Source organism: Lithobates pipiens, unplaced genomic scaffold, assembly GCF_037356315.1.
Source record: "Lithobates pipiens isolate NorthernLeopardFrog02 unplaced genomic scaffold, aLitPip1_a1.2 Scaffold_22, whole genome shotgun sequence".
NCBI classification, from domain to species: Eukaryota; Metazoa; Chordata; class Amphibia; order Anura; family Ranidae; genus Lithobates; species Lithobates pipiens.
Window position 1 is genome coordinate 33,856,775 of NW_027507784.1, and position 26,031 is coordinate 33,882,805.

The window sequence follows — 26,031 nt, forward strand, 5'->3', positions numbered from 1 at the left end:
CGAGACCTTCTAAATGTAATTTCGGGATAATCCTTTACATTTCTCCATTATGCCCCAAACTTGTTTATGCTACCCTGAGTAGCGAGTATTCAATCTTACTCCAGGAACTTCAGGTTTTTCTTTTTTTCTATGTATTAGCACCTCTCTGTTCTGAGTATTAGCTCTCTGATAGGCTGTCATGGTTATGCAGTGATCTTCCTGTGTTTGCTTACCTTCCCTCATGTGTTTAGACTAAGAGGCCAGCCACTTCCACCTGGTGGTTTTTATAACCTCTCCTCTAAGCATGGCTCCACCCCAGGCCCTATCAGGGAGTCCTATATTAACCTGTGCACTGCAGGCCATCAGGGCTGATCAACCATTGTGTATTCCTTTGTGTGTTTGGCTTCCTGTTACCTGCTGTGTGCTCTTCTGTTGTTCCGTTACCGACTTTGGTGTGTCCTTGACTATCCCTGTTTGCCTGTGATCCTGACCTATTGGCGTGTCCCTGACTATTCCTGTCTGCTTGTGGCCCCGACCTTGGCTTTATCCCTCACTATCCCTATCCTCCTGTTACCTACTGTGGGTGTGAGCTGGGGGACCCTGGGGGTCGCAACCTGGAGCCAGTTGCAGCCAAGTCCATCATCACCACTAGAGGCGCTGGTGAACACCTGCTGGCTCTTAGACTCCGTGCCCCAGGGAATCTTACGCTCTAACCCCAGTGGGATCTGTCTCCCATCCGCAGCAGTCAGCCATAGGGTCCACAACCTTGCGGTGCACTCCTGATCCCTACGGTGTGCATCTGTCACCTCGCCTCAAGGTGACCTGACATAGGCTCTGTGACGGAACGTCCCCCACACTCCGCTTGAGTGCTTCCGTCAGTATACGGCTTCCTAAGTCCTGGAACACAAGTCCAATGGATCTGGCTATAGGAACCCCCAAGAACTAGACAACACCAGTCTTGAAGTACACCAGGAATAATCTTTTATTTGAGATGTTCCATAAATATATACAGTAGGATGACTAAAACCTAACCTAATTAGCATGAGCTAATTATCTAATCATTGACCCAGACTAGTTGACTGAGAGATAAGACTTTTCAGGGTACATCACCTAGCTCACTGATTGACTATTCAATACACATTACCATAAACTTAAACACAGAGTTAATTAGCATAAACAACAATGTGTGGAATACTCTTACAAGCCAGACTAGACTCGTTTACACAACAGACAGGTGGCTGTAGTTGATGACATTAGCATCTAACAGTTTGTGTCCCAACAGTGTGATTCAGTCTATTTCTAATATGGCAAATACCTTTCCAGAGTCTGTGTGTCTTGGGGGGGGGGGGGGGCATGGATCTGAATCCAAGTAACACCTCAGAGGTCCCCAGGCATACAGCTCACAAAGAGCACCTTTCCCCCAAATGCCAGGGCCCATAATCACAAGGCAAGAGGCTCGCATTCTGTACCCCCCAACAGCCTCTGTCCCGGCTAGGTCTGTCACAGGCTCTTTTCAGGCAGGAATATCTATATCTAAGATCCCTAAGACAATGTGGCAATGCCCTAGCTTCTATTTCAAAATCCTCCTGTCTGGAGCAATTTCTCCTCAAGTGAAGGTCTTGACTATAAAGAATACTCAATATCAGCAAAGTTGGATGAGAACTGGCTGTATGAAGAAATCGACAATGCGTTCACCCAGGAGCCCTTCACTAACCTCTGCTGTCTAAAGGTAATCAATTGAAGTTTCCTTATTTTTTACCATACCAACTTTGTTCGCTCATTCTGGCTTTAATTGCTTTGGCAAACATCGTTATGCCTTGCAGACTCACTGGATTTGGAGCTAGTGAAATGGTGTCTCTGGTGATGAATATTGGCTGATATCCATCTGTAGATTGTCCGTTTTTTTCTATGCTTGAATTAGCTATAAGGTCAGAGCCAGTGTGTAGTGTTGCATTGGCAATCTACATGTTGATTGTGAGCTCTGAAGCATACAAGGTTTATTGCTTTTTTGTTACACGCCTAGTCTTTTTATCATCATATATCTCGGCTTCCCCTGGTGGCCGATGAAGAAAATTACAGCTTCCAAGTCTTTCAAATCAGCTTTGTATACAATTTAGGTAATTATGACTTAATTACGTTTTCCACATAGGCAGATGTCAGTGGCATTCATGTAGTTTTTTTTTTTTGTTTCTTAATATATTACAAATGATTATATGCTACAGTTTATATTTTTAGATTTTTCAAATGGGCATTTTGGTTCTCCTATGACACACTGATATCCTAATATTTGGCAGTGCGGTTGTCCTGGTGTGTTCACATACTGCCCTGAAATCAGTTTTGGGGTAAGAGCAGCTATAGATAGCTGATCTGTAACGATTTTGTTTGTTGTATTTTTTTTTGTTTTAGGTTTGATTTAGGACTCGTCCTTATCATTGTATCCGTCTTATGTATTTTTTATGCATTGCAGTGAATACACTGTACACAGACAATTACGAATCTCCTGAATCTCCTGACTGCTTGCCTATTGCAGATTCAGTCTTCCCAGCCTGGTGCAGGTTTACAATTCTGTTTCTGGTGTCCTTCGACAGCTCTTTAGTCTTCACCATAGTGGAGTTTGGAGTGTGACTGTTTGAGGTTGTGTCTTTTATACTGATAACAATTTCAAACAGGTGCCATCAATACAGGTAATGAGTGGAGGAGAGAGGAGCCTCTTAAAGAAGAAGATACAGGTCTGTGAGAGACAGAAATCTTGCTTGTTTGTAGATGACCAAATACTTATTTTCCACCATAATTTGCAAATAAATTCTTTCAAAAATCAGACAATGTGATTATCTGGATTTGTTTCAACATTTTGTCTCTCATAGTTGAGGTGATACTTATGATGACAATTACAGGCCTCTCATCTTTTTAAATTGGGAGAACCTGCACAATTGGTGGCTGACTAAATACTTTTTTGCCCCACTGTATGCGAGTAGCCTGAATGGTGTTATGCCTAGTACTCAACATATGATAAGAAAATAGGACAAAAAAAAACGCATTCAGAGCGATTGTTCGATAATCTATTCGTTAGTACAGTGGAACCTTGGATTACAAGCATAATTCGTTCCAGAAGAATGCTTGTAATCCAAAGCACTCGTATATCAAAGCGAGTTTCCCCATAGAAGTCAATGGAAACTCAGATAATAAGTTCCACAGTGACTTCTATGGTATGCAGTACCGCATGCGGCTAGAGGTGTGGGGGTGCTGGAGACACTCAGAAACGCTTGAAGTTACTCGGAGACACTTGTAGAGGCTCGGAAGCACTCAGGAATGGAGTGTTTCCGAGTGCATCCGAGTGGCTTCCGAATGTCACCGGCACCCCCACACCTCTGGCCAAATGCAATATTGCACACCGCAGAGGCTTGAATCCTGCTCATGTTGTGAGACAACACTCGCAAACCGAGTCATAATTAAAAAAAAAAATATTAGCTCATATTGTGAATCGCTCGTTAATCACTTCCCGACGCAGATATATTGCGGCAGAAGGGCACGTACAGGCAGAAGTACGTTGCCCTTTAAGAGGCGGGTTGTGGGCGCGCAATTTTTAATCGCACTGATCGCTGTATAAATGTGAATGGTCCCAAAATCGCGCCAAAAGTGTCTGATATGTCCGCCATAATGTTGCAGTCACAATAAAAATTGCTGATCGCCGCCATTACTAATAAAGAAAAACTATTAATAAAAATGCTATAAAACTATCCCCTTTTTTGTAAACGCTATAACTTTTGCGCAAAGCAGTCAATAAACGCTTATTGCGATTACTTTTTCCAAAAATATGTAGAAGAATATATATCGGCCTAAACGGAGTAAAAATAAAAAAATTATATATTTTTGGGGGATATTTATTATAGCAAAAAGTAAAAAATATTGCGTTTTGCTATTTTTTTGTTTATAACGCAAAAAATAAAAACCACAGAGGTGATCAAATACCACCAAAAGAAAGCTCTATTTGTCCCACGACCGCGCAATTGTCAGTTAAAGCAATGCAGTGCCGAATCTCAAAAAGTGCTCTGGTCTTTCGGCAGCCAAATGGTCCGGGGCTTAAGTGGTTAACCGCGTTACTCGCAATCCGAGGCATTACTGTATAAAGCTTGCGACAGCCAATCACAACAGTTCAGATGAAAGTTTCTAAAGGAACATGATTGAATAATGTTCTGGTTAGAGAACAGAATGAATTAGAATAATTAGCAACTAATTAGTAACCAAGACTGCGCATGATCGTAAATGAAAGAACGACCCTGAAAAAAGAGAAAGGCAACAAAAGCAATTATTGTCTAAAATGAAATATGTTCTCAAACGTGTAAAATATATATATTGTAGACATGTCACTGGAGAAGTGATCGAGGGGGTGTACATCTCACCTAGGTTGCGACAGAGTGTGAGATGGTAAATCCAGGATGGATCAGTTTCTCAGCAGCGATATGCTGTTGAGTGGTTAAGTAATTTTGCCGGGCCTGGGTTTATATGGAATGGCAGGTAGGTTTGGTAGAGGGACCTGTCATTCCACATCCCCCGATCCAGTTCTGGGTTTGGGATCAGGTGAGCTTTGATCCTAATTAGCCTGGGAAGGTAAAGGCTCTGCAAGGCCTGCAGGTGATTGCTCCCAGCCAGGGAATGAACAGCCTGTATGTTGAAGGAAGCTGCAAGCACAGACACTGCTGGAGCTAAAACCCACCCTGCGATATCCAGACGAAAAGACGCTGTCTTTATAAATGTCAGATAGGTGAGAAGAACCTGTTAGTAAGCGCCCAGCCGGGCTAGGTCTTTTGTTTATTTTGTTGTACTTAGAAAGCACGGTGTTGCTGTATGTTTTGTTTGCTGGACTGTTTGTACCACGAATAAACGCCAAGATCTGCTTCATATATTCCAAGTCTGCTGTGAACTGTGTCCAAACACACCCTACCCCGGGAAGATCCCTTACAATTGGTGTTCGAATGCGGGCAACAGACGGTTGCTAGGGGCAACGGTGTGGACAGACTTGGCTACAGCTGCTTATGTCCTGGGTGAAAGCTGTATCTAAACTCCAAGAACAGTCCAGCAACATGGAGGAGATGCTGAAGCAGTTTATGCAAGTGAGTTTGCAACAACAGCAGGCTCAGACAGAGGCCAATAAACGACATGAACAGTCCATGGCTGCACAACAGCAGATGATGGCTGCACAACAACAACTTCTCGAGCACCTGATAGCAAATCGAGAGGCGCCTGTGGTTGCTAATCCACCCACAGTGGAGGGAGCCGCTCCAGAAAAATTTTTTGGGAGAAGGACTGTGCAGAAAGCGCTGCAAAAGATGACTGCTGAGGACGATGTTGAGGCCTTTCTAACAATATTTGAGCGCGTGGCTGAGCGAGAGAAGTTACCAGCCGCTGAATGGGCAGAGGTAATTGCGCCCTATTTAACAGGTGAACCTCAAAAGGCCTACTATGACCTCAGTGAGCAAGAGGTCAAGGACTATACTCGGCTAAAAGCGGAGATACTTGCCCGACTAGGAGTTACTACTGCGGTCCGTGCCCGGAGGGTACGCAACTGGAGCTACAGTCTGGACCAATCAGCGAGGTCCCAGATGTATGACCTAATCCATTTGGCAAGAAAGTGGTTGGAGCCAGACACTTCTACTCCTGCACAAATCCTAGAGAAGATCGTGATGGATCGCTACCTCCGAGCACTTCCTACTGACCTGCAACGCTGGGTGGGACAAGGTGATCCTAAGAATGCAAACGAACTTGTCAACCTTGTGGAGAGGTTCCAGGCGACTGAGGACTACCTCCGTGATGTTCCTGCAGCATCTTCACCTCCCCGGAGCGCCAGACCTGTGCCGTCAGCTGGTAAGAGACTTCCATCTATTGGGGGAGTGTGGAGGGGTGCTGATAGAGGGAAAAGGGCTCAAGTGGTGTCTCAGGGACAAAAGACTGGTGATGGTCCCGGGTGGCTAAGGGGCTCTGAAAAGGACTCCTTGCCAAGGAGACCAGCCCCTATCCAGTGTTGGAGATGCCATGAGGCGGGACACGTGTCTGCCCATTGCCCTCTTACCTCTGAACCCATGGAATGTGACGCTAGCCGGCGCCAGTCGCTATTTGCGGAACCATCTTGTGCTGCAGTTCCTGGACTAGAGACTGAACCGCAAATCTGCAACATCACAATCAATGACTTTCCTGTTAAAGCGTTAATGGACTCAGGAAGCCTCGTAACCTTGGTGCATGCTAGCCTGGTGGCTGGGGACTTAGAGCCTAACAAGCATATGAGTGTTGTGTGCATACATGGTGATACAAAAGTGTACCCTATAGTGCGGGCTAAAGTCGGGACTAAACAAGGCACCGTACAATATGAAGTGGGTGTGGTTAAAAACCTCATGCATGATGTAATATTGGGCCGCGATTTTCCGTTATTCTGGGCTCTCTGGGAAAAAAGAGAAATCCCCAAAAGGAGTGAGGATACCTCTAAGGAGGTTGCCTTGTCCGCTGTGAATGATAAAAGTATGCAGGATGAAAATGATTGTTTTCCTTTGCAGGTCCTGGTTGGGGAGGAGGATCCTCCCACTGAGCAAAATATACTAGACTTAGAGGTGTCTAGGGATAATTTTGGGGCTGCACAATTACAGGACCCCACTCTCAAAAATGCGAGAGAGCAGGTTGCTGTTATGAATGGGGTACCTCAGGAACCAGATGCTGAAAAAAGATTTCCACATTTTTCGGTGACTAATGATCTTTTCTATAGAGTCAATAAGATTAAGGATGAGATTGTGGAACAGCTTCTGGTACCTAAGCCGTACCGGCGTCAGGTGCTTGACATGGCTCATAACCATGTTCTTGGGGGACACTTGGGGACTGACAAAACGAGAGAGAGGGTTCTCCAGAGATTTTTTTGGCCGGCCATATATGATGACATTAAAAAATACTGTGAGTCGTGCCCCACATGTCAGGTTAGTGCCCCAGTGTCTCATTTTCGCAGTCCTTTGGTTTCGCTCCCTATTATAGAGGTGCCTTTTGAGCGTATTGCCATGGATTTAGTGGGTCCCATTGTAAAGTCAGCTAGAGGACACCAGTATATTTTGGTAGTCCTGGATTATGCGACCCGCTATCCTGAGGCTGTACCCTTAAGAAACACTGCATCTAAAACAATTGCACGTGAGTTGTTTTATATGTTCTCTAGGACTGGGATCCCCAAAGAAATCCTAACTGACCAAGGTACGCCATTTATGTCGAAAGTAATGAAGGAGTTATGCAAACTATTTAAAATCTCACACATCCGTACCTCTGTATACCACCCCCAGACGGACGGATTGGTGGAGAGATTTAATAAAACTTTGAAACATATGTTGAAGAAAGTGGTGGAAAAAGATGGTCGTGACTGGGATCATTTATTACCCTACCTCATGTTTGCTATTAGGGAAGTGCCCCAAGCGTCCACCGGGTTCTCACCATTCGAGTTGGTCTATGGTCGTCACCCTAGGGGTCTACTGGACATCGCAAAAGAGACATGGGAGAATGAGTCCACCCCATACAAGAGTGTTATTGAACATGTAGCACAAATGCAGGACCGTATAGCCACTGTAATGCCCCTCGTAAGGGAACACCTCCAGAGGGCTCAAGAGGCCCAAAGTAGGATTTACAACCGGTCCGCAAGAATCAGGACATTCAACCCAGGCGATAGGGTCCTTATACTAGTCCCCACTGTTGAGAGTAAATTCTTGGCGAAGTGGCAAGGTCCTTATGAAATTGTTGAAAAGATCAGTGAGGTGAACTACAAGGTGCACCAACCAGGTAGAAGGAAGCCTTTCCAAGTTTATCACATAAACTTGATCAAGCCCTGGAAAGACAGGGAATCCTTGGTGGCGACAAATACTGTTAATAATTTGTCACAACCAATCCCTCCAGTCAAGGTAGGTGATACTCTATCAGTGTCACAGAAACAGGAGGCTCAGGAATTTCTACAGAAAAACAAAAACAAGTTCTCTGACCTCCCAGGGCGTACACACCTCATCCATCATCACATTGAAACTGAGCCTAGAAGCAGAGTAAACCTTAAGCCCTATAGGATACCGGAGGCACGTAGGGAAGCCGTATCTGCCGAGGTAAAACGTATGCTTGCTCTGGGGGTAATTGAGGTGTCCCAGAGTGAATGGTCCAGCCCAATTGTGCTAATCCCAAAGCCCAATGGAACTTGGAGGTTCTGTAACGATTTCAGAAAGTTGAATGAGATCTCCAAGTTTGATGCGTATCCTATGCCCAGGGTAGATGAGTTGATTGAGAAGTTAGGTAACGCCAGGTACATAACCACCCTCGATCTCACAAAGGGCTACTGGCAGATTCCACTGTCTGCTGAGGCTAAAGAGAAAACGGCATTCTCTACCCCTGATGGACTATTCCAGTATGTAGTGATGCCATTCGGGTTACATGGAGCGCCTGCAACCTTCCAGAGGTTGATGGACTTAATTCTGCGACCACATCGTGATTACTCAGCTGCCTACCTCGATGATGTGGTCATTTTTAGCCCTGATTGGGAAAGTCACCTCTGTAAGGTACAGGCCGTGTTGGATGCCATAAGTGATGCGGGGTTGACCATAAATGCCGAGAAGTGTGCTCTAGCCCTAGAAGAGGCCAAATATCTGGGCTACATTATTGGGAGAGGGTTGATTAAGCCACAGCTAAATAAGATTGAGGCAATACAGAATTGGCCTAGACCCCTGACAAGGAAACAGGTTAGAGCTTTCCTGGGTATTACGGGGTATTACCGTAGATTTGTGCCGAACTTTGCCTCAGTTGCTGCTCCACTAACTGACTTGACAAAGGGCGGAAAGACAGCAATGGTCACGTGGACCCCAGAGGCCGAGAAGGCTTTCCAAAGCCTTAAGTCTGCCTTGTGCCAACCACCTGTGTTAATCACCCCCGATTTCAGGCGAGAATTTCTGGTCCAGACAGATGCCTCTAACACAGGCTTAGGTGCAGTACTCTCACAAGTAGTGAATGGTGAGGAGCATCCAGTGACGTACTTGAGTAGGAAACTAACCCCGGCCGAGAAAAATTATGCCATTGTGGAGCGAGAATGTTTGGCAGTAAAGTGGGCTCTAGAAGCTTTAAAGTATTACTTGCTAGGCAGGAAATTCAAGTTGGTGACAGACCATGCCCCCCTAACATGGATGAAGTTAAACAAGGAGAGAAATGCAAGAGTGACTAGATGGTTTCTGTCCCTACAAAACTTTAATTTCACTGTGGAACACAGGCCAGGGAAATTACAGGCAAATGCTGATGCATTGTCGAGGGTAAGTTGTCTGTGGGGACAAAAGGCTCAGCCCTCCGGTCTGAAAAAGAGGGGGGGGATATGTAGACATGTCACTGGAGAAGTGATCGAGGGGGTGTACATCTCACCTAGGTTGCGACAGAGTGTGAGATGGTAAATCCAGGATGGATCAGTTTCTCAGCAGCGATATGCTGTTGAGTGGTTAAGTAATTTTGCCGGGCCTGGGTTTATATGGAATGGCAGGTAGGTTTGGTAGAGGGACCTGTCATTCCACATCCCCCGATCCAGTTCTGGGTTTGGGATCAGGTGAGCTTTGATCCTAATTAGCCTGGGAAGGTAAAGGCTCTGCAAGGCCTGCAGGTGATTGCTCCCAGCCAGGGAATGAACAGCCTGTATGTTGAAGGAAGCTGCAAGCACAGACACTGCTGGAGCTAAAACCCACCCTGCGATATCCAGACGAAAAGACGCTGTCTTTATAAATGTCAGATAGGTGAGAAGAACCTGTTAGTAAGCGCCCAGCCGGGCTAGGTCTTTTGTTTATTTTGTTGTACTTAGAAAGCACGGTGTTGCTGTATGTTTTGTTTGCTGGACTGTTTGTACCACGAATAAACGCCAAGATCTGCTTCATATATTCCAAGTCTGCTGTGAACTGTGTCCAAACACACCCTACCCCGGGAAGATCCCTTACAATATATATATATTTATATATATATATATATATATATATATATATATATATATATATATATATATATATATATATATATATATATATATATATATATATATATATAATTTGTTTGGCTATCATTTGTCCTTCTAATGCTGTGTACACACGACCGGACTTTTTCGACCGAACTGGTCTGACAGAATGAATCCGTCGGACATTACAATCATGTGTGGGCTTCATCTGACCTCTTCGGTTGAAAAATCTGACGGACTTTAGAAATAAAACATGTTTCAAATATTTCCGACGGACTCGAGTCCGATCGATAAAATAAGTTCGTCTGTATGCTAGTCCAAAGGACGAAAACCATTGCTAGGGCAGCTATTGGTTAATGGCTATGAACTTCCTTATTCTAGTCCCTTTGTACGTCATCACGTTCAAACAACCGGACTTTCGAACGGACCTTAGTCTTTTCGTGTGTGCCCAAGTCCGGTCGTTCGAAGAGGGGTCATACCTACATTACATCGCTTCCACGCTGGAATGTAGCTACGTACGCGGGAAGTTGTATTCCGTAGTTCAAAAATTTTCATACCTATGTAACCTACTTATTTTCTATATAAGACTGGCCTGCAAAAAAAAAAAAAAAAGGATGATCTTTCTCCTTAACCTCATTATACATAACTTTACATATTACCAAGTGATACTGGTTGTTTTTTTATTTTTTATTTCTTTACTATTGCAGATAGATACATTTAAATTCTATTGTTTGTAACTATGACCACTTAAGCATAAAGGATTACTAATTTTTACTTTTTGATTCTACTATAAGATTATACTCTGTAATTTTATTTATTTATTGTTATATAACAAAGGATTGTTTGGGTATGTTGAATCAAACAGGTTTGACACGATATATCCTCCTTTTCCTTTTTTTTCCCCCCATTTTGGACATGTCATGTATTCATAGTAATGTAATAATTTGTACTTTCTAAAAATATAAGTAATTATTTTGAAAATCTTGTCTAATATACTATACTTGTTATTTTATGATGATCTTTCAAATAAAAATTTTGAATGAGAAAAAATTGATTATCGTCCACTTCATTTTTTTTCATCACGTGTATAAGACATTAGGCTGGGTATAGACAAGCATCCAGAGGGCCGAAGAAAAAAAAAAAAAAAAAAAAAAATTCTCCATGCACACACGGGAAGGGGATAGAGGAATCCTCCCTGCTGAGACGTATTTTGACAGTAGAGACTGGAGGCTGTTAGAATACACCGATCAGTGGCTGCAGATAAAAGATTTCCAGCGTGATCATTCGTCAGCATTCGATCTAACAATCGACTTATGTTGAACAGTGAGGGCCACATACACATCGAAGTTCAGTGAGTTCCTTTTGAACCGACCCAATTTCATTCTGTACCCAGCATTACCTGATTGCTGCATCTCTATAAAGAGCTTTGTTGCTGACCTTTACCTTCTTCTGTTCTGTAGATACTGAGATGGTCTGTCTTACTGCAGCTGATAACATTTATCAACACAGATACTGAAGTTCTGTTTTATTACAATTTATTCTACAGTACAGTTATGCCGCGTACACACAGTCAGAATTTCTGACAACAAATGTTCGATGTGAGGAAATTCCGACCGTGTGTAGGCTCCATTGGACATTTTCCGTCGGAAATTTCCGATAAACAAAAAACTTGAGATCTGATCTCAAATTTTCCGACAACAAAATACGTTGTCGGAAATTCCGATCGTGTGAACACAATTCTGACTTACAAAGTTTCACGCATGCTCGGAATCAAGCAGAAGAGCCGCATTGGCTATTGAACTTCAATTTTCTCGGCTCGTCGTGCGTCTTGTACGTCACCCCGTTCTTGACGTTCGGAATTTCCGACAAGATTTTTGTGACCGTGTGTCTGCAAGACAAGTTTGAGCCAACATCCGTCGGGAAAAAAAAAACATGGATTTTGTTGTTGGAATGTCCGATCGTGTGTACGCGGCATAAGACGTGATCAGATGTTCAGTCCCAGGGTTTTCATCACACAGCGCACCTTTATATGTAAAATATCATCAGCAAAAGTAGACTTCTCAGCGCAGAGATTTTCAAGAATTCTCAGTTCTCTGTTATTCCCGTATTTAAAACCACTTCAGGACCGGCTCACGCCATTATACGTCGGTACTTTGAAGAGGGATATAGTTGTTATAGCAGCACCCCGGTATCCTCTTCTTCAGTGAGCAGTCAGGTTTCAGATACAAGTGGTCTCTGCGGGGGATTCACCGCAAGATCACTTTTATCAGCGGCGCCCCCTTCTCACCGCTCTCTGATGCCCTCCGCCGCTTACCGGCAGCGGCCGAGGCGATCGGGTCCTCTCCCTGACTAAGTATGGAGACGAGTGAGCGGAAGATGGCCCCCACCCATCTCCATACCATTGCAGGGCGGAAGCGACATCAAAACATCACTTCCACATATAGCTCTTAGAGACATTTTTATTTTATTGCATTTTAGTGTAATTATGAGATCTGAAGTCTATTTGATAATATTATCTTTCACAATATAAAAAAAAAAAAAAATAATTGAGCTTTACTGGGTTTTTTTTCAAAAAAGTGCACTTTTAAGACCGCTGTGCGAATACGGTGTGACAAAAAGTATTGCAAAGACCGCAATTTTATTCTCTAGAGTGTTAGAAAAATATATATAATGTTTGGGGGGTTCTAAGTAATTTTCTGGCAAAAAGAAATGTATTTAACTTGTAAACACCAAATCTCAGAATGAGGCTCGGTCCTTAAGGGGTCAACCACTTAAGCCCCGGACCATTTGGCTGCCCAAACACCAGAGCACTTTTTGTGATTCGGCACTGCGTGGTTTTAACCGACAATTGCGCGGTCGTGCAACGTGGCTCCCAAACAAAATTGATGTCCTTTTTTCCCCACAAATAGAGATTTCTTTTGGTTGTATTTGATCATTACTTTTTGCTATAATAAATATCCCCCAAAATAATATATATATAAAAAAAAAAATTTTCCCTCAGTTTAAGCCGATACGTATTCTTCTACATATTTTTGGTAAAAAAAAAAAAAAAAAATTGCAATAACCGTTTATTGATTGGTTTGCACAAAAAAGTTATAGCATCTAAAAAATAAGGGTTAGTTTTATGGCATTTTTATTAATATTTTTTTTTTTTACTAGTAATGGCGGCGATCAGTGATTTTTATCGTGCCTGCGACATTATGGCGGACACATCGGACACTTTTGGTGCTATTTTGGGACCATTCACATTTATACAGTGATCAGTGCTATAAAATGCATTACTGTGTAAATGTGACTGGCAGTGAAGGGGCTAACCACTAGGGGGCTAGGAAGGGGTTAAGTGTGTCCTAGGGAGTGATTCTAATTGTTAGGGGGCGTGGCTTACTGTGACACGACTCTGATCACCGCTCCTGATGAGGGAGCAGACGTTCAGTGTCCTGTCACAAGGCAAATGCTTGTTTACACGTGTGCCCGCACAGCAACAAATATAAAGGGACGTATATATACGCTGATTTGCCTGTTCGTGCCATTCTGCCGACGTAAAAGTGCGCGAGGCTCGGTCCTTAAGTGGTTACTATCAATTCAAATTCTGCAACTCTTGGAGGAAAGCAATGAATCCTTTATAGCAGGAGGCAGGTGATGAGGCTTCTTAGAAATTCTGCCTATAAACTTGGCACTGTTGCCATGGTTGCAAAAAAAAAAAAATAACCTTTTTGCGATTTTCAAAAAAATTGTTTGCTGCAGACTGATAAGAAAAGGCAATTTGAAACCTTTTACTAAATTTTTTAAAATTTTTTTAAATATTTTCTTTAACCGCTTGAAGATTTACCCCCCCTTCATGTCCAGGCCATTACTTGCCATACGGCACTGCGTTACTTTAACTGACAATTGCGCCGTTGTGTGACACTGTGCATAAATAAAATAGGTTTCATTTTTTCCCCACAAATAGAGCTTTCCTTTGGTGGTATTTGATCACCTCTGCGGTTTTTATTTTTTCACTAGAAACAAAAAAAGAGCAAAAATGTTGAACATTTTTTTTTTTTTTACTTTCTGCTATACAACACAAAAGTGAAAAAAAAAAAATCTAATTTCTTCATCAATTTAGGCCAATATGTATTTAGCTACATGTGTTTAGTACAAAAAAACAAAAAAAAACAATGAGCGTATATTGATAGGTTTGTGCATCTGATTGGTTGTTATAACAAACTATGGGATACATTTTTTTTTTTACTACTAATGGCAGTGATCAGCAACTTATAGTGGGACTGTGATGTTGCGGTGGACAAATCTGACATTAACTGACACTTTTCACACTTTTTTGGGGACCAGTGACACTAATACAGTGATCAGTGCTAAAAATATGCACTGTCACTGTACTAATGATATTGTCGATTCCGCCAGACACGGGATCTGTTTCTCTGCCTCTCCTTCACCCACATAGCATGCAGTATGACGCTGGCAGGGACTTCCCTGTGGCATTCATTATTTTGGATAATTTCTAACTGCGGATAAATTCATATTTGTTACGTTCACTAACAGATAAATTTGAAACCCTTATCAAATTTCCGATTTTCGAATTTCCAAAATTTCTATATTCTGAAATTCGAATTTTTGAGTTTCCAAAATTTAGAATTTACGAATTTCTGCTTTTCTAATTTTTCGAATTTCTGCTTTTTGAATTTCCTAACTTCAAATTTTCAAATTTCCAAAATTTTGATATTTTCCAAAATTCGAATTTACAAAATTTTGAATTTTCTAACATTGAACTTTTGAATTTCTAGAATTTCCAGTTTCCGAATTTCCAAAATTTGTAATTTTTGAAAATTTGGAAATTTGAAGTTTCGTAAATTCTAAATTTTCGGAATTAACTAATTTATCAAAATTTGTTAAAAAAAAAGGATTTGTAGCTAAACAAATTGCACATGTCTACTTACTATCTCATCCACAATTTTCTGCCCCAGATGGTGGAAAACATGATCCATCATTGCTGGTTTTAGACATCGTTCACAGAATGCCTTTTCTCTTTTTCTGACCAACATCTTCCTTCATGAAATAGACTGATAAATGTTTCTAAATATCCAGGCTTTAGTTTCTCCAAACGCACTTTTGGATCGTTCTCTCTAATGAATTTCTCATGCATCTTCTGGAACTCTCTGGAAGCTTTTCCAAGAATGTGAATCTTGATATCCACTTCAAACCATGAGGACAAATGAAGACTTTTGGACTGCTTAGAAATCTCTGTTGTGATTAGGGATGAGCTTCGAGTTCGAGTCGAACTCATGTTCGACTCGAACATTGCCTGTTGGCCTGTTCAGTGAACAGTGAACAATTTGGGCTGTTCGCAGCAAATTCGAAAAGCCGGAACACCCTATACAAGTCTATGGGAGAAATCTAAAGTGCTCATTTTAAAGGGTAATATGCAGGTTACTGTCCTAAAAAGTGTTTGGGGACCTGGGTCCTGCCCCAGGGGACATGGATCAATGCAAAAAAAAGTTTTAAAAACTGCAGTTTTTTCAGGAGCAGTGATTTTAATAATGATTAAAGTGAAACAATAAAAGTGTAATATTCCTTTAAATTTCGTAGCTGGGGGGTATCTATAGTATGCCTGTGAAGGGGCGCATGTTTCTGGTGCTTAGAACTGTCCCTGCACAAAGTGTCATTTGTGCAGGAAAAAAAGTCTTTTAAAATCACTTGCGGCTAAATTGTCGGGTCTCCGTAATACAGAGAACACTCAATGAGTGGTCTCTGTATTAGCCGACAATTCATTCATTCATTGATTAAAAAAAAAAAAAAAAAAAAAAGCGTGGGGGTTCCCCTAAATTCAATCAAAAGGCCCTTCAGGTCTGACATGGATATTAAGGGGAACCCCGTGTCAAATTTAAAAAAAAATTGACGTGGGGGTCCCCCCAAATATCCATACCGGACCCTTCAAGTCTGATATGGATATTAAGGGGAACCCCGCATCAAATTTTTTAAAAAAATTGACGTGGGGGTCCCCCTAAATATCCATACCAGACCCTTTATCCGAGCACGCAACCTGGCAGGCCGCAGGAAAAGAGGGGGGGACGAGAGAGCAGCCCCCCTCCCTCCTGAACCGTACCAGGCCACATACCCTCAACATTGGGAGGATGCTTTGGGGGTCTGTGACCCCTCAAAGCACCTTGTCCCCATGTTGATAAGGACAAGGGCCTCATCCTCACAACCCTGGCCGTTGGTTGTGAGGGTCTGCGGGCGGGGGGCTTATCAGAATCTGGAAGCCCCCTTTAACAAGGGGACCCCCAGATCCCGCCCCCCCCTGTTTGAAATGGTAAGGGGGTACAAAAGTACCCCTACCATTTCACAAAGAAAGTGTCAAAATGGTTAAATAAGACAAACACACTTTTGAAAAATTCCTTTATTAAAAATAAAAAAAATAAAAAAAAAATTCCAGCGGTGCTAATCCACTCCGAATTTCCGACAACAAAATGTTCGATGTGAGGAAATTCCGACTGTGTGTAGGCTCCATTGGACATTTTCCGGCGGAAATTTCCGATAAAAAAAAAAACTTGAGATCTGATCTCATATTTTCCGACAACAAAATACGTTGTCGGAAATTCCGATAGTGTGAACACAATTCCGACGCACAAAGTTTCACGCATGCTCGGAATCAAGCAGAAGAGCCGCATTGGCTATTGAACTTCAATTTTCTCGGCTCGTCGTACGTCTTGTACGTCACCGCGCTCTTGACGTTCGGAATTTCCGACAAGATTTTTGTGACCGTGTGTCTGCAAGACAAGTTTGAGCCAACATCCGTCAGAAAAAAAACATGGATTTTGTTGTTGGAATGTCCGATCACTGGGGAACCCCTGGCTTCCCTCTCCTGCGTCAGAGGGGCGGGGTCAGGTGACGGGTGGCCCCGCCCTCCCAATATAAGAAATGTCAGCGCTCGGCTCTCTGCAGTGTCTCCGCAGTGGAGACAGAAGAAGGAGGTATGGACAGCGCTGGACTGAGAGATCCCCCGTCGCTGGATATGATCATCCATCGCTGGACCCCGGAGACCCGTCGCTGGATAGCAAGAGTGGATTAGCACCGCTGGAATTTTTTTATTTTTTTTTATTTTTAATAAAGGAATTTTTCAAAAGTGTGTTTGTCTTATTTAACCATTTTGACACTTTCTTTGTGAAATGGTAGGGGTACTTTTGTACCCCCTTACCATTTCAAACAGGGGGGGGCCGGGATCTGGGGGTCCCCTTGTTAAAGGGGGCTTCCAGATTCTGATAAGCCCCCCGCCCGCAGACCCTCACAACCAACGGCCAGGGTTGTGAGGATGAGGCCCTTGTCCTTATCAACATGGGGACAAGGTGCTTTGAGGGGTCACAGACCCCCAAAGCATCCTCCCAATGTTGAGGGTATGTGGCCTGGTACGGTTCAGGAGGGAGGGGGGGCTGCTCTCTCGTCCCCCCCTCTTTTCCTGCGGCCTGCCAGGTTGCGTGCTCGGATAAAGGGTCTGGTATGGATATTTAGGGGGACCCCCACGTCAATTTTTTTTTTTAATTTGATGCGGGGTTCCCCTTAATATCCATATCAGACCTGAAGGGTCTGGTATGGATATTTGGGGGGACCCCCACGTCAATTTTTTTTTTAAATTTGACACGGGGTTCCCCTTAATATCCATGTCAGACCTGAAGGGCCTTTTGATTGAATTTAGGGGAACCCCCATGCTTTTTTTTTTTTTTTTTTAATCAATGAATGAATGAATTGTCGGCTAATACAGAGAACACTCATTGAGTGTTCTCTGTATTACGGAGACCCGACAATTTAGCCGCAAGTGATTTTAAAAGACTTTTTTTCCTGCACAAATGACACTTTGTGCAGCGACAGTTCTAAGCACCAGAAACATGCGCCCCTTCACAGGCATACTATAGATACCCCCCAGCTACGAAATTTAAAGGAATATTACACTTTTATTGTTTCACTTTAATCATTATTAAAATCACTGCTCCTGAAAAAACGGCCGCTTTTAAAACTTTCTTTTGCATTGATACATGTCCCCTGGGGCAGGACCCGGGTCCCCAAACACTTTTTAGGACAGTAACTTTCATATTACCCTTTAAAATGAGCACTTTAGATTGTGAACGTTCGAGTCCCATAGACTTTAATAGGGTTCTAAAGTTCACACGAAGTTTAGGTCTGTTCGCAGGTTCTGGTGCGAACCGAACAGGGGGGTGTTCGGCTCATGTCTAGTTGTGATCATATGAAGTAATTCCTGGCAGTAGATGTCACAATAGTCCTCTCCAGTTCCCACCTTCTCTCTGATATATTTGTTACATTTATCTATAAGAGAATGAGCAAAATCATTTATTTTGTCAAAATGTTCATTCTTGGAACTAAATGTATCTGTCAGTTTTGTAAACCAACCCTTCTCAATATATTTCTCATCCATCTTGAAATCAGTCTGTCTGATATCTGCCAAGTCCTTCACACCCAGTAAGTGCTCATTTACAGCTGATCCTTTATTGCTCATGTCATTCATTAGCTGCTGAAACATAGATCTACTGACTATACGTGTTTTTAATTCCTCTATCTGTAGACCTGTCAGTGTTTTCTTCCAGATCTCCTCAAATTCTCTCTTTAACTCTTCATCATTCAGTGTTTTTTTCTTCTCTCCGCATCTCTTGAAGAGATCTGTGATTTTGTCCTCAATTTCTGGGTATTATTTTGCATATTCTGAATCTTGAATTTCTCTTTCTGAATTGAAACAGCCTCATCCAACTTCACAAGAGAATTCCTTTTTAGTTGATCTTTCAGGAATTGTGTGCTCAGAATGAAGTCTTGTTTGTATCGTTCTATTAGATGAACATTTTTATTGTCAAAGTAGTTTTCCAGCAATTCCAATACTTTAGTTTCTTTACTAATCAACAAATTGTTGAGCTCATTTTTAAATTTCAAACACAGTTCATCATTTAGACTCTCTGCAGTCTGATTCCTAATGTTTGTCTCTGTACGGATCAGCCAATCATGGACAGATTTTCGGAACTCCCATTCCCACTGTGAGTATTCTATAGACAGGTTATTATAAGCTTCTGCCACCAGACTGTTCCTGAAACTGAAGATGAATTTCTCATGTTTTACAGCTTTCCATAAACTTTCTATCCAACGTTTTAATTCAGGAATGGTTAAAGGCCTGTTCAGGGATCCTTTGCTTGTCATTAATTCTAATAAATACTTTTTCAGTTCAGACACATGTTCACTGTACCCAGAATTTACTGGAGCCATTGGTGGGACCCCAAGCCAGAGCCCAGGAATGTACCAGTTGTCTTTCTCCAGATTGTAATCCATCACATCACTGAAAGTTTTGATTTCACTTTTCTTTTCCATCTTTGCAGCTATTTTTGTCATTTCATTCAGTTGTTCCAGAAGTTTCTTCCTGTCTCTCATGTTCTTGTCATGAGCGGACACATCGCTCACATTCTGATGTACAAACTGGCATTTGGGTCTCTTTCCTATTTCTTTCATTCTAAGAAAAGCATGGACCACAATCTGTAAAATATCCCTCATTTCTGATGTGTTCTCCATGGCCATATTGATGATGGTGATATCACTCAACCCAACCACTAGTGTGGCCAGTTCATTGTCATGTTCATAACTGTCCTCCAAGGAAGCCAATTCTGGAGCTTTCAGCCCCTCAGTGTCAATGATCAGGATGAAGTCACAGCCCAGCTCCTCCTGGAATTTCTCTTTCACATTAAGAAGAGTCATGAAGGCTCCTCGTGTGCATCGTCCACTGGCCACCGGGAACTGCAGACCAAACATGGTGTTGAGAAGAGTGGATTTTCCTGTACTATGCACTCCCAGCACAGTGATTACTCTCATTCTGCATTTCCCCCCTGTTCTGGTGTCCAGCTCAGTAAAGACATCAGTTATCCACCGTAGGGGAATGTTGGAGGCATCTCCATCTATCAGCTCCAATGGGAAACCATCCAACAAGAGATCAGCAGCAATTCCTGGCAGTCTAATGAATTGTCTTTTACTTTTTCTTTTACCTATTTTTTTTTCTTTAAACATAGAACATTCAGCTTCATAAAACTGTCCCATCTCACGTAGGAAATGGTCAATTCCTAAAGAACTATCAGAGATTTCCTGGTCTATCTGTCTGAGCTTTTCCTTATTACTCAAGGTATTGTCACATGCTTCTTTGTATTCAGCTTGTAGATTATAAAGATGATTTCTAGCAATTGAATCAAGTTCAAATTTCATCCATTTCAGAAAATATTGTTTCTCAGTCTCAGACAAATGAGAGATTCCATCAATAAAGAGCATTAAACCTTTGGGCAGATCATGTTTATGTTGTTCCTCATGTAGTGAAATACGTTTCTTTCTCAGTTCATCTTGATATTGTTGTGTGTCTTTACCACCTTGCTTTGTCATTCTGCAAAGTTCCTTTTCCACTTCAGATAATTGTCTCCAGAGATCTCCCTGTAACTTCATAGTGTTCTTTTTGTAGTCAGACACATTTATTATTTCTTCTGTAATTTTCCTGGCATGTTTCCTGGCCTTCTGACATTCAGGAATATTCTCATCCACTTGGATGTCCAATCCATGAGTTTCTTCCTCAAGGTCTCTCATTTTCTTTTCTTTTGGTTTATTATTTAGGAAACAAACAATACTTCTATGTAGTTTTTTGACAAATTCTGCCTTATTTGCCTCACCTTCATGTATTATTATAGCTGACTTTTTCAACTTTAGCACTGTCTTTAGGTTTGTAAGAGCCTTCAGTGTCTGTGTACTCACAGCTGTGCCATGAGCCCGAGTAACAATGAAGTAATACTGGGTGTCAGTGGTTGGGAAGGATGATAGGAGTGTGAATTCCTTCTCAGAAATACTCTCAATGAATATAAACACAACAGAAGAAATTCGAGTCAGGAACTTGAACTGTTTCAAATGTATCTGCAGGTCTCCTCGTAGGTTGGTCACTGCGATGGGCTCTGGGAAAACATCAAAAATACCACGGGGAAAATACCAGGAAACGTCTACCAGTCCATCAGATATATTTCTTTCTATGTTTCTTCCCTCCAAACTGTCCTGTATGAAGAAATTGTGATGTGACTGAGCTGCTGAATTAAGAACTTGGTTTAAAACCCTTGATTTAGATAGTTTTTTTTCTCCAAGCCTGACAAAAGAGAAGATTGGCATGGCAACATTAACCACATTTTCTTCTCTGAACCATTTACCGTCCACTAATGACCGAGTTCTCCACTTCTTCTGTATGTCCCTCATTGCCCAAAGCATGAGGGTGCAGTGTGACTTCTCACCAGGAGGGAGCAGTAGAGGGATGGCAAACTGACACATGGCCAGTTTGGTCACTATCGCTTGTTGCAGAAAACTGTCTGAACAATGAAGGAGGACACATAGGACATCTAAAAGATGGACTGAGCTTAATGCAGATTGTTTCAATTGAAACTCCAACTCATTTTCATGTGTTTCCAGTTCAGCAACATTTCTTGCAGTTGTGTTTAAAGCCATGAGCTTCCGTAAGAAATACCAGGGAAGGTCTTCATCATTCTTAAGCTGACTATGGAGGAGATCTTCGGAACCAATGCTCAGGACATCACTCAGTGTCAGTTTCAAAACTACGTATTTTGCCATATTTAATCTTTGTGCAAATTCAAAGAAATCATTTATTATATCTGCAAAATAAAATAAAAGTTTAGTCAGTCTTTAAAGTGATATTAAAGCTTCTTTTCTTTTTTTATTTAAACGATTAACATGTCGTACTTACCTGCTCTGTGCAATGGTTTTGCAGAGCAGCCCCAATCCTCCTCTTCTGGGGTCCCCCGCCAGCGCTCCAGACTCATCCTCTCCGATAAGTGCCCCCATGGAAATCTGCTTATTAAATGGGGCTTCCAAAATTCCAATAAGCTTCCCACAACCACAGCCCAGGGTTGTGGAGAAGGGCCCCTTGTCCACATCAACATGGGGACAAAGTGCTTTGGGACGGGAGGCAGACACAAAGGACCTGGTATGGATATGGGGGGGGGCACATTTTTTTTTATTCCTGATTATTTTTTTGGCTGGCAATTCTTCTTTTTTTTTACATTCAGTGGGGAACCCCGCTGACAGCTGATGACTCATCGGTTGTTAAGGACATGGTGGCCAGCTTCCCAGCCCGCTCCTTAGCAACCAGCAATATATAGTGTGTTAAAGTGGTTGTAAACCCTTTACAACCACTTTTTACTACAGGCAACCCTATAATAAGGCTTTCCTGTAGCTACCCCGGATATCTTCTAAACTTGCACCGTTTAGGAGATATCCCCTGTACTGCATGTGCTGATGTCATCGGCACATGCTCACTGAAGCAATGGCACGTACATGCCGTCCCTCCAGTAAGTGTGTCGTTACCGGCGGCTCCTGCGTGCATGCGCAGAGTGACGTCATCGCGGGCAGTCACATCGCCGGAGCCCACGATACCCGGAAGTAACTCCAGGAGCGATGACGCCGGCTGGAGCGGTGGACAAGGACTGCTGTGGGGGCTTTGATCTGAGGTAAGTAATTCATAATGAGCTAGTATGCCATGCCAAGTCCTGGTACAAATCAAAGGGAGAACAAAGATTCTCAGTCCAAGGACCACGGCTATGGAACGCTCTACCCATGAACATCCGCATGGAAGAAAACCATCGGGCCTTCAGAAAAAAACTCAAGACCCACCTCTTCTAAGAAGCAGGGCCACACAGGATGGACCAAGCGCCTTGAGACAAGTCAGTTCACATTTACAGCGCTATACAAGTCATTCATTCATTCACTAGCTCATTATGCCTTTGTTTTGCAGGGGTTTTTTTTGTTAGTGGGTTTACAACCAGTTTAAAGTGAAAAAACACTTGCGTTATTTTGGTGCAGCTTCATTGAAGTCTGTTACATGCATAATGCAATCTGCTGCGGGAAAAAAAAAGTCCCTGGCTCTTTCCAAAAATGAACCGGCTGGAAAACACATGGATGTTATCATTCACCATAGGAAACAATGTTAAATGAACTGTACTGCATTTTTGCAAATTGCAAAAGGCACTAAATAATGCATAGGTGTGAATGTAGGGTAAAGGCATGAAAGTCTGTGGTGACTAGCTAACCGGGGTGAGGTCTTTGAATGGAGTAGGAGGAAATGAGGAGTAGCATATTCTGAGCAAGTAGGACCCGCTGAGATACCTTTTTCACAGCCTACACTACCTCTTGCCACCACTAGAGGGAGACTCCACTCCAATATAGCTAGCGGACAACACACAGGCAGATACATACAGTCTGGTGCACTCTGAGGGTTGGAGAGCAGTCTAGCAATTTCTTCTAGGATTCCTCCAGCTATCCTATGAGCTAGAACCCTTGTGTTATTCACTCTTTCCAATGTCCACTCGCACCCCAACACCGGACACACAACAAAAACATAACTTGCTATCTCTGACTAGTCTGCTGGGCAACCACACATACACATCTCCACCTGGCAGATCTGCATGCAATTTGTCAACACACAGTACAATCGCATACAGATTAGTAGACTGAGCACAGACAACAAAATCAATAGACAACAATAGGGATGAGCTTCGAGTTCGAGTCGAACATTGCCTGTTCGCCTGTTCAGCGAACAGTGAACAATTTGGGCTGTTCACAGCAAATTTGAAAAGCCGGAACACCCTGTACAAGTCTATGGGAGAAATCTAAAGTGTTAATTTTAAAGGCTAATATACAAGTTACTGTCCTAAAAAGTGTTTGGGGACCTGGGGATCCATGTCCCAGGGGACATGGATCAGGGGACATGGATCAATGCAAAAAAAGTTTTAAAAACATCAGTTTTTTCAGGAGCAGTGATTTTAATAATGATTAAAGTGAAACAATATAAGTGTAATATTCCTTTAAATTTCGTACCTGGGGGGTGTCTATAGTATGCCTGTGAAGGGGCGCATGTTTCCCATGCTTAGAACTGTCCCTGCACAAAGTGTCATTTCTGCAGGAAAAAAGTCTTTTAAAATCACTTTGAATTGTCGGCTCCCGTAATACAGAGAACCCTCAATGAGTGCTCTCTGTATTACGGAGCCGACAATTCATTAATTGATAAAAAAAAAAAAAAAAAAAAAAGCATGGGGTTCCCCTAAATTCAATTACCAGGCCCTTTAGGTCTGGTATGGATATTAAGGGGAACACCGTGTCAAATAAAAAAAAATAAAAAATTATGGACGTGGGGGTCCCCCTAAAAATCTATAACAGACCCTTTATCCGAGCGCACAACCTGGTAGGCCATAGGAAAAGAGGGGGGGCGAGAGCAGCTCCCTCCTCCTGAACTGCACCAGGCCACATGCCCTCAACATTGAGAGGATGATTTGGGGGGTCTGTGACCCCTCAAAGCACCATGTTCCCATGTTCATGGGGACAAGGGCCTCGTCCCCACAACCCTGGCCGGTGGTTGTGGGGGTCTGCGGGCGGGAGGCTTATCAGAATCTGAAAGCCCTCTTTAACAAGGGGAACCCCAGATCCCGCCCCCCCCCCTGTTTGAAATAGTTAAATAAAACAAACACAATTTTGAAAAATTCTCTATTAAAAAAAAAAAAAAAAAAAAAAAAAAAGGATTCCAGCGGTGGTAATCCACTCTTGCTATCCAGCGACGGATGATCATCTCTCCGGGGTCCAGCGATGGCTGATCTGATCCAGCGACAGGGTAATTCAGTCCAGCGCAGTCCTTCTGTCTCCACTGAGGAGACACTGCGGGGATCCCAGCGCTGACGTTTCTTATATTAGGAGGGTGGGGCCACCCGTCACCTGACCCGCCCCCTCTGACGCTAGTGAGGGAAGCCAGGGGTTCCCCAATGACGTATGGGGACCCCCAAATCATCCTCCCAATGTTGAGGGCATGTGGCCTGGTACGGTTCAGGAGGGGGGAGCCGCTCTCGCTCCCCCTCTTTTCCTGCGGCCTGCCAGGTTGCGAGCTCGGATAAAGGGTCTGGTATGGATTTTTAGGGGGAACCCCACATCCATTTTTTTTAAAATTTGACACGGGGTTCCCCTTAATTTCAGGTCTGGTATGGATATTTAGGGGGACCCCCACATCTTTTTTTTATTTGACACGGGGTTCCCCTTAATACCCATACCAGACCTGAAGGGCCTGGTAATTGAATTTAGGGGAACCCCACACTTTTTTTTTTATCAATGAATGAATTGTCGGCTCCATAATACAGAGAACACTCATCGAGTGTTCTCTGTATTACGGGAGCTGACAATTCAAAGTGATTTTAAAAGACTTTTTTTCCTTGCAAAATGACACTTTGTGCAGGGACTGTTCTAAGCACAGGAAACATGCGCCCCTTCACAGGCATACTATAGACACCCCCCAGGTACCACATTTAAAGGAAAATTACCACTTTTATTGTTTCACTTTAATCATTCTTAAAATCACTGCTCCTGAAAAAACAGACTTTTAAAACTTTTTTTTGCATTGATCCATGTCCCCTGGGGCAGGACCCGGGTCCCCAAACACTTTTTAGGACAGTAACTTGCATATTAGCACTAATTAAAATTAGCACTTTAGATTGTGAACGTTCGAGTCCCATAGACTTTAATAGGGTTCTAAAGTTCACATGAAGTTTAGGTCTGTTCGCAGGTTCTGGTGCGAACCGAACAGGGGGGTGTTCGGCTCATCCTTAGACAACAATCTCTCCAAGGATATGAGCCCTGACTTAGTACACAGAAGACACTTATTAATTTTATAATTTAATATCCTTATTTTAGGCACAGTCCACTTGTGTTTACAATCCTACGACAAGCTAACATCTTTTGGATTGGTCACATGGACTTACCCCCCTTCCCGACCAGGCCCTTTTTTTTTTACTTTACTTTTACATTTTTTGATGCTGCATTGTGTTATTTTAACTGACAATTGCGCCGTCGTGCGACATTATATCCAAATAAAATACATTTCCTTTTTTTTTGATCACCTCTGTGGTTATCTTTTGTGCTATAAAAAACAAAAAACTTTTTTTTCCCTTTCTGCTATAAAACAAATCCAATAACAAAAAGTAAAAAATCTAATTTTTTATCATCAATTTAGGCCAATATGTATTCAG

The 26,031-nt window shown here is 42.6% G+C and overlaps 1 protein-coding gene across 1 annotated transcript in view; it reads right to left on the reverse strand.

Annotated features, from left to right (window-relative positions):
• The window catches only part of LOC143925648 (uncharacterized), a 102,316-nt gene that overhangs the window by 45,300 nt on the left and 30,985 nt on the right, over positions 1-26,031 (reverse strand). Inside the window, 2 exon segments of the mRNA XM_077450114.1 lie at positions 18,117-18,646; positions 18,649-21,621. Of these exon segments, the coding sequence (XP_077306240.1) occupies positions 18,117-18,646; positions 18,649-21,621 (3,503 nt within the window).